Source organism: Leptonotus elevatus, chromosome 18 (assembly GCF_054856555.1).
Source record: "Leptonotus elevatus isolate MCC_2025b chromosome 18, RoL_Lele_1.0, whole genome shotgun sequence".
NCBI classification, from domain to species: Eukaryota; Metazoa; Chordata; class Actinopteri; order Syngnathiformes; family Syngnathidae; genus Leptonotus; species Leptonotus elevatus.
In genome coordinates this window covers 15,767,942-15,781,429 of record NC_141256.1, presented here as the reverse complement: position 1 = coordinate 15,781,429, position 13,488 = coordinate 15,767,942, and the positions used below count along the sequence as shown (strand labels likewise).

The following is a 13,488-nucleotide window of genomic DNA, read 5'->3' as shown; positions in this document are numbered from 1 at the left end:
ACAAAATGGGTTTAAAATGTTGGCGCAACTTTGAATTAATTATCTAAATTTAAAAGGGATGGGGAGTTAAAAATGCAAATATTTATTGACAATTGAAATGAGCACAAAGAAAGCTGAAATAATTCATCAGGAGTCTGAAATCCAACTTTGGCTCCAAGTTCCAAAAAGAGAAGAAAAGAAAAAAAAAATCACCCAAGTGAAAGCTTCCATGTCCGATTCTGCTCCCGGGTCCGCTTCGGTCCTACCAAGTTCTGCCGTAGAGCAAAGTGGATCCCACCGAGGAAGCCAGCATGCCTCCAGCATAGTCGAGCAGGGCCGTATCCGTGTGGGCGCGGAGGCCCGTTGCGTGGGGGCCGGGCGAGGGCCCCCCCTTGCCCTGGTGCTCCTGGCCCTCCGGCTCCTCCCGGGCATCCCGCTGCAGCTGCTGGCTCACGCTCATCTTGACCTCCGTCGCAGGGTCGGAGTTGCCCCCAACCCGGCTGGCTTTCGCTAACATGGGCGAGTTTTGGCGGGCGAGTGCGCACAGGCCGCCGCCATCTTGCTGCTGCTGCTGCTGCTGCTGCGCCGCCTTGTCCTTCACTTGCCGCTTGAGCTTGTAGCGGTGGTTCTGGAACCAGATCTTGACCTGGTTGGGCGTGAGGTGGATGAGGCCGGCCAGGTGCTCCCTCTCGGGGGCCGACAGGTACTTCTGCTGCTTGAAGCGGCGCTCCAGCTCGAAGACTTGCGCCTGCGAGAAGAGCACCCGGCGCTTCCTCCGCGGGGCCGACAGCGCCGACTTGGCGACTCCGTCCAAGGCCAACAGGCCTCCGGGCATCCCCGCGTGCACGCTCATCCCGCCGCAGGAGCCCACCAGCCGGGAAACTGGAAAAAGGAAAGCGACGGGGAAGTCAATGAAAACATCCGTCAGGCCTCTTTCACGTCGGAGAATTAGCAAAGAGCTATCGAGTTGCATTTATTTTTTTAATTTTATTAATTGACTATAAATAGGCTTTATTCATGGCAAAACTTATAGCATCGATGTGAATTAAAATGTGCAGTTATTATAGCCGATAAAAATAGCCTTGCCATGCATGTAAAATGCATTATATCATGTTCAAAATGTGGCTAAAAATCCAATTATGGCTCAGTAGTAAAAGTGGAATTAGGCCTTATACAAAATAATTTGTCTCGTCGCGAATTGATTTAAACGGAAAAAGATTTCATTGTGTAATAAGAAATTTAAACTTCAGCAAAAAAAAACGACCGTCATAGTTTGGGAATGAACACAAAAATTAATGTTGAAATGTAATAAAGTGAATGAATTAAATTCCGCAATATTGAAATCACTCACACTTGATCTTTTTGTGTTTTTTCAATACAGAGGACGCTTTGAAATAAATAATTTTTACAATTCATACAGACGCAAACTGAAAGCGACAAAAAAAAAACTACGGATAAACTTGTATTTATTAATTTATTATAATTGTTATTTATTTTAACAGAAAAACATGTAAACTACACATTTTGCGAATTTATAACACCACGCAAGTTTTTCAGCTTTTAAAATTAAAAGATGAAAGTCTAAGTAACTTTTTAAAACTGCAGCAGTTAGTAACTTATTGATTAACAAAAAAAAAAAAACGAGTTCAATCTTGCCTCGAAATAATGTAATCTTGGTGATAATTTAATAAACTATTCGTGTTTCTTTAATAATATTTTTTTTTAATCTGAGAAAAACGCTATGGTAGCTCACTTTCACTTTGATTTGTGACTTTTCAGTCATTTTTCGTTCAAAGAAAAACTTTTGTTTTTAAAGTTTTTACCCGTAACCTATTTTCAACTATATCGTGGGTTATTTCTAACGGATATTTTTTTTATTTTAAGGGGTTTGCATCCTTTTCCCCCCGTCTCCTAAAAAAAAAAAAAAAAAAAAAGATGAATTACTGCCGCTGCATTTCACTCATTTCAAACGATTTCAATGCGCCTGTAAATAAATAGTTTGTGAAAAGTTGATCGAAATTAACTAACTTGGTGCGTATCTTGTTTCGGGGCCGCTGTACCAGGCCGTCCCTCTCAGGGACTCCTGGTAGGCCGGCATCTCCCCTCCTCCTCCGCCGCCTCCGCCTCCGCCGCCGCCGCCGCAGAACCCCGCGACCGAACCCGGGAAGTGCGGCACGCCGTTGGCGACGTTGTAGGACGCGGACGAAGTGGAGAGGTGAAGCTGCTCGTGGTGGTGCTGCTGCTGCTGCTGATGATGATGATGAAGATGCTGATGTTGATGCTGATGCGGCACGGCGGCGGCCTCCTGCTGGTACCGGTACAGGCTCCCCGGGCCGGGCTCCTGCACGGCGCCGCCGAACCTCCGGTACACGTCGTCCATGTGGCTGTGCTGCAGGATGTCGGTGACCGAGAAGGGGGTGGAGTGTCTGGGGGGGCTCAGGGACATGCTGGACGCAAGGACGCCTCCCTCCCTCCTCCTGTTGCATGCGCGATGAGGCCCGGACGTCGTGAGACCTTATCCCACCCTGTGTAAGGGGGGGGGAGAGGGGGCGGGCCCAGGAGCGGTGATTGACAGCTTGGACGTCAAGGCGCATCCTCAACAACTTTGCAGGTGAGTCAACTTTGGGCTACTTGTAATTATGTATATTGTTGTTATTTGCAATTTGCTGAAATGCCAAACAAGCTCGTTGAAAATAGACAAGTTGATCGAACTCAAAATAAACAGGCTCGATATTTACTAACTCATAAATGAGTTACTTTGTATTTATGACACGTTTAAAAAGTGAACAAAAATTCAATGCAATATGAAAGTTCATCTCCATTGATTTTAATATTGATATATTTGACAGAAAGTGTTTGATGGTTACAGAATGTTCGCGGAGCTCCTCCTATATCCGGCCTGTTACATGATGACTTCCGGCCTGGAGCGTAAGTTGATCGTCTTTCATTCATTTTCTTACTATATGCACTTTTTTTTTTTTAATTATCTCACATGAAAATGGAAATGTGATGGTTATTTTACAAGTGGGTGATAATATCAATCCAATGTCACAATCGATGTTAAAAAGAAAAAGTTACAAGTTAGTTGCATTGTGGGTAATGTAGGCAAACAATTTAAATGGTTAAAAACATTAAAAAGATGATAAAGTTGCTAAATATGCTTAAGGTACTAAGTCTACAACAACAAAAACTAAATAAATAAATAAAAACCTGTGGAACAGTCGCATTCCTGTTGTCACTTTAATCCTCTGCCCAGTGGACCAATCAGATGAGAGCCTTCAAATGGTGTAGACCATTTCAAGGGGGGGCGGGTTTTGAGGGGGGGCTTTAGCCTATGTAAGTACCCCCGTCCAGACCAGCTGGCTCCAGCGAGTAGACACTTTAATGCTCTACAAATGACGTTGAGTTGAGTCTTGAGACAAAAAATTACTCTCTATTAGTGGTTCTGTTTAGTGTTCTGGAAATGTGTCGTTTTTGGGGGGTTTGTTTTGACAGATACATTTTTATTAGACTCATCCTGCACTCCAAATCGCTTCATGAAAAACCTGGAAAAATGAGCTGGCAAAAATCCGTGAACGTCACATCACTCGTGTATCTTATATTTGCACGATTTCGCAAACTGTCTTCAAACACAGCCATATTAATTTTGGCGGATTATTTCCTTAATCCCTCTCGTTTTTTTTTTTACTGTGTGACCAATGACCATGTGACGTGGCCTCACTGTAACCATGGCAACAGCCGCATCACATCCGCGCCGAACGCGACTCGATTAGACAATTATTATTATTATTATTTTATTATTAACATAAAGACAAACAACTGACTAGTTGCCCGTCAAATGTCAACGAAAGAATGCATAAGGAACAGATGTCGTGATATCAGTACACATGACGTCACTTCCGTTTTGGCCGCCAAGTATCGTCGTCATTGTTATTGTCTTTTGTTGTAGTGTAGCATTATTATTATTGTCATTATTATTATTATTATCATTATTATTATTATAGTAGTAGTAACAGCCTATTGTTTCGTCGCTGCTGATGGAGACTGTATAGTTATTGTGGCTTGATTTTTTATTTATTTTTTAATTAACAGTAAATTGGTGGCTTCGCGCTATCGTAAGTGAAACCTACTGATGACGTCATTTTCTCTATTAAACAGATCGATATTATATGCTGGGAAAAGCCATGGCGGTGACTGGCGACAAGACAGCCGTGCGTGCGTGGGTGTGCGTGCGTGTGCGTAATTGGGCAAGATTGTGCTGCCACCTGCCGCCCCGCTCGATGAACTACATGTTGGAATTTCTACTGCTTGAAGGATGAGGTCAAAGTGAAGCCTCGTGTTGCAGTCGAATGCTAACAACAATAAGCAGAATAATGAAAATGTTGCAATGTTTTGTATGGCTTCAGTAGATAACTGCACTTTTTAAAATCTTTTTTTCTCTCCACGTTTTCTATCGCCTATGTGACGTCACGAGTGGATGATTTATCCTGAGGACGTGACGTCACAGGCCTGGCCACATCGTGAGTCGTTTCAACGAATAATCAGCGTCTGAGGCGTCTTAATTCCCTTCTAATAGTTTATTGGCTTCACATATTTACATATCTAAACTTAGAGGCCTATTTAAAAAATAATTTTCACAGTTCAGACCGATATATATATATTTTTTATTCCAATGAAAATGTATTTTGACAGAAATGTTCATTGCGTTAACTTCTGCTTGTCTGTTGCTGCTACGCTGCATTTTCTACTCACGTTCGTCGAATTTATTGATGTTGCTGCGTGTTTATTGTGCGCATCAAGCATCACTCCGTGAGATGACCAAAAAATAATAATAATAATAATTGGTGGGTGCAAATTGCGCTGTGAGCAAACATTTTGAAGTCGTAATGATGGGTCTTCTTTTCTTGTGTTTGTCACAGCTCGCATGGAAGGATGTCCTGCTGGGGGGGGGGGGGGGGGGGGGACCTCACCCCCCACTGACTTCAACCATGTACACACACGCACTGTGGCACACACATTTCCACTGAAAAACATGCGACACAACACAAAATAACCCGTTTTGTTAAAATTGAGTCAAAAAGAAATTATATTTTTATGTTTCGCCAATTATTGTTCATGTACTTTGGATAATACATGTAAATGAAGGAGGGGGGGGTCCTTTGAATTGACATGATTTGAACACGTTGGCTGCATATCAAAATGTTATAAAGAAGGGAAATGACGTCATGTAATCACATTTTAATGACCAAACGTCATCAAATTAGGGACTTTATTTTACTGACATGCTTTCTACCCATCACATAAATAAAAACATTTTTGAAAGTACAAAAAAACTGACTGACAAATTCCAGCAAGCGATAAAGAAATAATTTAGAAAAACATATTTAACGTGGAATTTACTTTACAATCTGTCCAAGTGAAAAAAAAAACGTTCAATTTTTTTTTACCATTAACATAAAAAAATACGAACCCTACAATAATTTAAAAACTCGCATTTTTTTTTTTTAATAATCCACTGAAGTATCACGCACGCGCACGGGTCTCAGGTCCATTAGTTCCAGCAGGTGATCCGCGCGAGGGCCCGTTCATGTTGTTCAGGGTGAGCAACGTGCGCGTAGGCGCACAGCGGAAATGCCAACAGCAGGTCTCGGTGGAACCGGGGCCGCTCGCACGGCTTCTCGTCCCGCAGCAGAACCGCCGGGAAGACACCGGCGGCAGCGGCGAACCCGCGTTGCGCCTGCAGAATCCGCAGCGCCTCCAAACTGCGCTCGGCGCGCGCGCGCTTCATTTTGTAGCGGTGGTTCTGGAACCAGATCTTGACCTGGTTGGGGGTCAGCAGGATGCGGCCGGCCAGGTGCTCCCTCTCGGACGCGCTCAGGTAGCGCTGCTGCCGGAAGCGCCGCTCCAGTTCCGACGTCTGCGCTTTGGAGAAGAGGACGCGCCGCTTCCGGCCGACGGCGACGCGCTCGCCGGCGTCGCGTCCCGCGTCCGTGGACGCGCCTGGGAGGAAAAGTCGTCGTCAAACGGTCGCTCATTTATCAATCAATGATTCAGCTGACTCATTTGTCGTTTTGATTACATGCAAACGGCGGCGAGACTCGAACCCAGAACCTCAGACGTGGGGAACAACCACTTTGTCCGTGTACTCACGTGACAGCTCAAAACGGGCCTCGGCCGAGGCGTCGGCCTCGTCTTCTTCCGGTTCCTCGACACCGGAACCGCAGCACGTCCCCGCAGAATCCGGCAGGTCCAGAATGTCCCGCACCGAGAAGCCCGCGCGGGAACCGCCGCTCACACCCAAAGACATGGCCGGTAGGCAGGAAACACGTACACAAAGTTGTGCCAATTTGTGTTTGTATTCTGCATTAAAAACAAAAAAAACTTCTAATGTGTTCTTGTTCTAGAAGTGAGCCTTGACTGTTGGAGCATCTGCCAGGAGGACGCACGCACGCACGCGCACGCAAAAGGGGCGCGTGGCCGTTAAAAAGGCGCGAGGAGGAGGAGGTGGGTCAAAGTCGTCACTCGGGCACTTCCGGTTGACTTTGGACCAAATTTGGCAGCGGCCGCAACGCAAACAAACAATAAGCAAATATTTTTTGTTTTGTTTTTTAACAATGCGACAAAAAGCGCTAACAAAGAAAATCAATTCTACACTAGATTTTTTTGATTGCATGTTCAAGGCACAAAAGGCAGATTACGTCCAACCACAAATCAATAATTCTAAAGAAATCTACACACAGAAAAGATAAAGTATAGCCTACAGTATGTTTAAACTTATATAATAACGTGAATTTATAACAAAATGTTTTGTCTTTTTCTTCTTTCTGTCTTTTCTTTTCCCCTTTTCAATAATAAAAAAGCAAAATAGAAAAAGGAAAAATGTATATATCAAAATTCACAAAGATTAACTGGGGGGAGGGGGGGTTAAGTAATATGTCCTGTTTAGCATAATAAGTGTTATTACATTATTTACATAATCAAAATGTTTTTGTTAAAACGTCGCATTAAGAAATTTGATGATAAATAGTAGGCCTAAATGCTTTTAAAATATAAAAACATGTTTATATAATATAAAAAACAACTTTTGTTTGTTACAGGGTTTGCTGAATAGAAAATAATAATAATTAAAAAAAGATTCATTGAAAAAAATGTATCTAAACCTTTTTAGAAGCTTTCCTTAAAACAAAAACAAAGATCACACGTCCAATGCATATTTGATTAAATAACAATTTAAGTCATCAGCTGAGGGGTTGTTTAGAAATATTGATAATTACATCATAATAATAATCAGAACGTCATATATCAATCATAGGAAAAAATTCGTTTCTGCTAAAAAAGAAGAAGAAAAAAATCACTTTGCATTCATATTTGATCATACGCGTTATTGCACTTGTGGTTGCAGAAGGAATATTGTTGCAGTAAATATGATTGTTTTTATTGTCTGACGAATTGTAAGCATTCATTTGTGGAGGAATTTTGGTACTTAATTATGACCACTTATGTTATTATTGTCTTAACATTTTCACTATCGTGTAAAACGCGAGCGCGCACGTACGTGTGCGTGCGTATGTACCGTACACATACAGTATGTAAACCGCGTGTGCTTTTCTTTTGTGTTCTTTTGCTGCCACCTGCTGGTCTTTTCATGCCACGGACTCACTCGCAACATGAAATACAGAACAGGAGCGCTCTACTTCCCTCTTGTGGCTGACTAACCGCAGTACAGATCGGGACGCATCCAGTCCACTTAAAAAAAAAAATGATGAGCAGGATTGGAAAGGTTACTTTCAAAATGTATGCAGTCCGTCCCGTAATTTAAGTACCATATTGTTAAATGAAAATAACCTAAACTACTTGATTTTTTTTTTTTTGCATTAATTCCACAACAAATGTGCGAGTAAAGAAAAAAATCAACTATCAATTAAATATATATTGGAGGTGCCCAAATTCGGTTAATATTTGGTTAACAGGTGATTTATAGTTGGGCTATTTATTGAATTTTTTTACAGATTTAAATGTAAAAAATGAAAGGGAAGACCTTTTGTCACGTTTTGATTATGTTAATTTAAAAAAAGAAACACGTCTAACATCTGCATTTATCCTTTTGACGTGATCTCTCACAATGTGTACATTTGACACTTTTTACATTGTGTGTGTGGCAGCCGGTCCATTGTGATCGTGTTCGCTGACACAGTACATCTGCGCTGTTGTGCTCCCAGCAGCAGCAGCAGCAGCAGCAGCACAATGAACAAAACCAGGCAGAGATGCTGAGCCACACACTGTTGCTTTCAGCATGCCCCCCCCCCCCCTCCAAAAAAAAACCATGCAATTCGGAAATTTTGAATGAATAAGACGGAATATGCCCAATAATCACTTTGATCATCGCCAACTAGGAAGTTCTCTGAGCAGGTTTTTTTTTTTTTAAGTGCTCAACTGTTACCTCCGAAAAACTAAATGAATTATTCAGCTCTCACTTTGTTTGCTTCCCATTTCTATCTCCAACCTTTCATCGAGGCTGCATTCTTCTCGTGTGTTTACGTTTTGAGTGTCGCACACCGCACAAACGCGCACACACTTGCACTAACCCGGTAATTAAACAGGCAAATGACATCCTTTGTGGCTCAGCTCAAGTGTTTCTTTTCATGCAGGAATTGCGGAGGAGTGTTTTCTTCATCCTCAATTCAGCGCCTTGTTTGAAAACCATATAACCTTGATAAGACATACCTACCAAATTTCAATGTTGCTAACAGAAAGCTGAATTTTACCCGTTTAAAGTCCTGAATTTCCCCTCTAAAATGACCATAAATGGCAAACTTCCGGTGTCTTTTTGGTCTACGCATGATAGATATGTTGACCAAATTTCATGCGGCTAAGTGAAAATTACTTTAGGGGCTGATTTAAAAACAACAACAAACCCCCCCCCCCCCCCCCCAAATCACCCTATAATGCCTCCTAAAGCGAGCTAAAATGGCTGACTTCCTGTGCTTTTATGGGCATGGCTTCTAGATACTTTTTTTGTGGGTCTACTCATGATAAATATTTTTAACTAATTTCATTTTACTAAGTGAAACTGACTTAAGGGGCATGCATTTTTGAAAAGTTTCCCCAAAAAACACCTTGTAATGGTTGGCTCATGCTAGCTAAAATGGCTGACTCCCTGTGCTTTTATGGGCATGGCTTCTAGAGACTTTTTTTGTGTCTATTCATGGTAAACATTTTTACCAAATTTCTTTTTGCTAAGTGAAACTGACTTAAGGGGCTGAATTTGAAAAAAAAAATTCCCCCCCAAAAAACACGTTGTAATGGCTTATGCTAGCTAAAATGGCTGACTTCCTGTGCTTTTATGGGCATGGCTTCTATAGACTTTTTTGTGGGTCTATTCATTTTTACCAAGTTTCACTTTTCTGACTTAAGGGGCTGAATATTTACCCCCCCTTTCCCCCTCAAAAAACAAAAACAAAACAAGAAACAAACACCTTGTGGCTCATGCTAGCTAAAATGGCTAACTTCTCCAAAAGTCCAGCGGGTACAAGAAATGGTCATATTTAAAACCAAAGTGATTTGTGTTATTATCTTCTGTTTTATATCTGTAGTCTAAGCACTACTTACCAAAACTGGACCCACCACGACCACCTTGTGCACTTTCAAAGTGTGCTTATTGACATTCCTTCCTTCCCTTCTGGCAGACGCGACCCACGCGAACCTCCAAACTGGTTTGACCGGCTCGGCCGGCAGCCCTGCTAGCTAGCCCACAAGCTAGCGCGCAAAAAGCCGGTCGGGACTCGGGAGGCAGCTGATGCCAGTCACTCAATCTTCTTAGCAATTAGCGGCCTCGCCATTGTCACTCTGACAGACAAAATGCCATTCATAGTACGTAATTGTAATTCGGATGAATTTTGCAACATGTTTCTGCGACGTTAGCATTGAGCGTACCCAGTATGCGATCAAAAATTGGACTTCACATCATCATGCATGCCAGCAAAAGTCAAACGTTTCACATTTTACGGTGAGCATTAAAGTAGTACAAGTTTAGGTTGAAAAGTACGAAACTACCGAAGTCTTTCTGAAAACATTTTTAACAGACACAAACACCCAAAGTAACAGGAAATGTAGCGTTGCCTTATGTTCTATATGACCAACTGTATGACTGTCACATAATGATATTGTATGGCGACAGCGGGGACCACCCAGCCGGAACACTCGTTGACATTTAAAAGCGCCACAAAAGCCCCGCGGCGCCGTAAAATGTCAATTAAATCAATGTTGCGTGACGACAACATTGCTTAACGGCATCATCCAACATGAATAATTAACCGCATCGATAGGACATACAGTGACATCTGTAAAGTCAAACGCCATTATGGTTGTATAAGTCTGACCTTTCGTGTGCGCCAAAGACATTGTCACAATTGCAAAAAAAAGGAAAATAAAAATAAAAATCTGTGAAGTGATGTGAATAAAAAGCGTATCTCTTCTATATGTTATCTATTAGTACACTTTAAAACATTTTTTTTAATGTTCGGTATAGTTCTCGCACCATGTCGCCAGCCTATTCATCATCATTTATCACAGGAAACATCTGTTGAGTGCAGGATACGCACGTGAAAGAGTCCATTGTAAGCAATTTGAGGTGTGAACAAATGAGAGCAGTATGCTAAGCTAACATCATTAAAAGGCACATTAACATGTGCTGCGTGTGTCAATGTTGTCAACTTGTCGTTAATATTCTGGGCAAACTGGCAGACTTTCTGTCTTTTCTTACTGACTTACTTTTTTTCTTAGGTCAACTCATGGTAGACGTGTCAAGCAGACTTCATGTTGCTCAACTGCACAGCGTGGGCAGAATTGGTCAAAACACGCGAGAAAAACGATTTTGATGAAACGGCATTAAAAACACAAATCTGTACTCAAAATACAATTTAAAGACCCCCTTGTGAAGTGAATTTAGAGAATTGCTTCTAAATTCATTTGAAATGTTTGAAGAGAATCGCGTAAAAAACACATGAAAAAACTGAGAGCTATTATTATGCTTGCATCAAAGTGTTTTTCACCATCTTTAGTTTTCCTGACTTTTTTTTGGGGGGGGGCATGGCTAAAATAACACAATAGTAGCCAACTTGACCCTTCCCAAATGTATCTGATCTGAACTAAATGATTATTCAACATGTGGTTAGCTCGCTAACATGCGGTTAGCTAGCTAGCTACGTCTACATCTAGAATTTTTGTTTTCACTTTGGATAGTCCGCTCGTGTGGCCAGTTTGAGGAGGAAGGAAAATAAATAAATAATACAAATAATAAACAAACAAATAAAATAAAAAAAATACTACAGTCTCTCCGACTGTATTCCGACTTTTTACGCAGCCTTGATGGCCCGCAGCGTGATAAAAGCAGCCAATTACGTTTCAGCGCCGTTGAACAAGCAATTCGACATCTTGGTTTTAACATCTGCAACCCATCGAGCCTCATTGACTTTATGTCGTTAACGACTCGGGAGGACGCTCCCAAACGAGAGCGGGTGCAGTCCAAGTTGTGGGTTAAATTTATACACTGAAAACTATAACAAAACAATACACATTTTTTTATAAAAAGCTCTCCGACAATGTCAATCCCCCCCCCCAAAATCTTGTTTCAAATGAGCCTTTCTGGGGCCACAACGCGGTCAGAAACTCACCAAATTTGGTAAATGTGCAACAACATTTGACAATAAATTGTAAAATCATTTTTTTCTAAAATTTCAATGCACTTCTATTAGATGATAGAAGGTCAAATAAAGCTGTTTCCACATATTGCCATTCATACAACACAAAAGTCATCAGCTCTGGGGTCGGTTAAAAAGATTTCACGCTGAATGAAGTAATTATTGCTCACCATGCATACCACAACTCACACTTTTTGTTCTTAGTCGTATTAACTTGTACATTTGAAAGGTCCACACTACTTTTGGCCGGTCTGTTTAATTTGAACCTATTGGCCCATTTTTGACCTTTTATTCAGCATGTGCAATGATATAATGTTACGTAATTTTGATCACACGTTTACTTTGTATTTGTGTCCTCCTTAGACAGACAGACTGATTTTTTTCCCCCCCTATGTCATCTAATGTGGACAGGCTTCAAATTTGATGATTCCGAGAATTTCTTTTCATTGGATGTCATTGGCTCGCGTACCTAATGAGCTGGCCAGTGAGTGTGCCGATCTACATTATATGTGTGTGTGTTGTGTCTAAGGTTTGGCACAATGCGTTTTGTTGTGTGGGAGCTTGCGTTGTGTGTGTGTGTGTGTGAGTGTTTGTGCGTGCGTCTGTCACAGTGCACGCTTGACAAAGGCTGACTTAATGGACTAGTGCTGAGTGGTGGCGGCTGACACAGACAAACACACACACGAGCTTCATATCTGCTTAAGTCCGACATGTCTCAGCAGACCCAATGATTTCATGGCCATAAATACTTACTATAGTACATAATATACATTATACTTCATGTAATAAGTGTGGAATTTATTTTTCAGTAATTATATAATTAAAATGAATGTCAAGCATGAAAACATTTTTTTTGCTTTTGTTCATGGTAAATGTGCTGCTCCTTCTGGTGTGTTCGTCTTGACCACTTGGGGGCAGTATATTACCGACAGAGGATTATACTGTCCATGGATTAGTTGTTCTTCGCAGAGGATCAAAAAAAAAAAAAATGCCTGCCAGTATTGTTATGCTACCCGTGGAGTCTTCCTAGTTTCCAGTAAGTCGGCGTGACTCAAGTGGGAGGAGGATTACGGTGCACGTCGAGGGCGGACGGCGGTTAAAAGTGAAATCTGCCACAATCTAAAAATAGAGGCAGTGGCTTTGCTCGTGTGTCAAAAGATGAAGTGCTGACGCCTTATCCTCTTAAATGTCATCACACGTTTTTAAAAAGGGTTTCTTTCTCAAATATATTTTATTTACAGTAAAACAGATCAACCAATGGTTAAAAAGAGCACATAAAATGAACAATAATAATAATTAATTTAGTTAGAATTAATCCAGAAATGATTTAATACAATAAAATTAAAAACGTGAAATGCAAATACAAAATTGTTTATTTTATTAATATATTTAATTCTATTTTCAATAAAATTAGATAAACCAGTTGCTAAAAAAAGGGGAAATATATCTCCAAATGTTTTTGTTGTGCTGAAGTTTTTATGCTATTGTTTAGAATAAATAAATCAATAAAAAAAAAAGAATGAAACAGTTGCTCAGAAGCAATCAACATGTCATCCAAATCTCCCCTCAAAATAGTTGAGGGAGTCCAATGGACGCCCACCTGTTGCCACAGACCGCATGGCGTGACTTCCCTGAAAACACGCGCGCGCACGAGTGCGTTCGTGACATCACGTGTGAGTCACAACAACCTAAAAGAAAAAAAAGTGTTGAAAAAAACATCAAAACTGTGCTGCACTAGTCGTGAGAGTCTTTGTCTTGAAGTGTTCCAAGTGCAGCACTAGAAAGCTTTAATTGCGTACTAGTAGGCCAA

At 41.3% G+C, this 13,488-nt stretch overlaps 2 protein-coding genes across 2 annotated transcripts; both read right to left on the bottom strand.

Annotated features, from left to right (window-relative positions):
- Positions 1–19: 19 nt before the first annotated feature.
- LOC147158856 (homeobox protein Nkx-2.4-like) lies at positions 20–2,448 on the bottom strand. Its single transcript, XM_086061448.1, has 2 exons — positions 2,008–2,448; positions 20–861 (listed from the first exon to the last, which is right to left on the bottom strand). Exons 1-2 carry the CDS (start codon positions 2,423–2,425, stop codon positions 242–244), a joined length of 1,038 nt encoding a protein of 345 aa, XP_085917574.1. The 5' UTR covers positions 2,426–2,448; the 3' UTR covers positions 20–241.
- A 2,638-nt stretch (positions 2,449–5,086) lies between these two features.
- LOC147158855 (homeobox protein Nkx-2.2a-like) lies at positions 5,087–9,677 on the bottom strand. Its single transcript, XM_086061533.1, has 3 exons — positions 9,589–9,677; positions 6,130–6,339; positions 5,087–5,979 (listed from the first exon to the last, which is right to left on the bottom strand). Exons 2-3 carry the CDS (start codon positions 6,284–6,286, stop codon positions 5,531–5,533), a joined length of 606 nt encoding a protein of 201 aa, XP_085917659.1. The 5' UTR covers positions 6,287–6,339; positions 9,589–9,677; the 3' UTR covers positions 5,087–5,530.
- Positions 9,678–13,488: the final 3,811 nt, after the last annotated feature.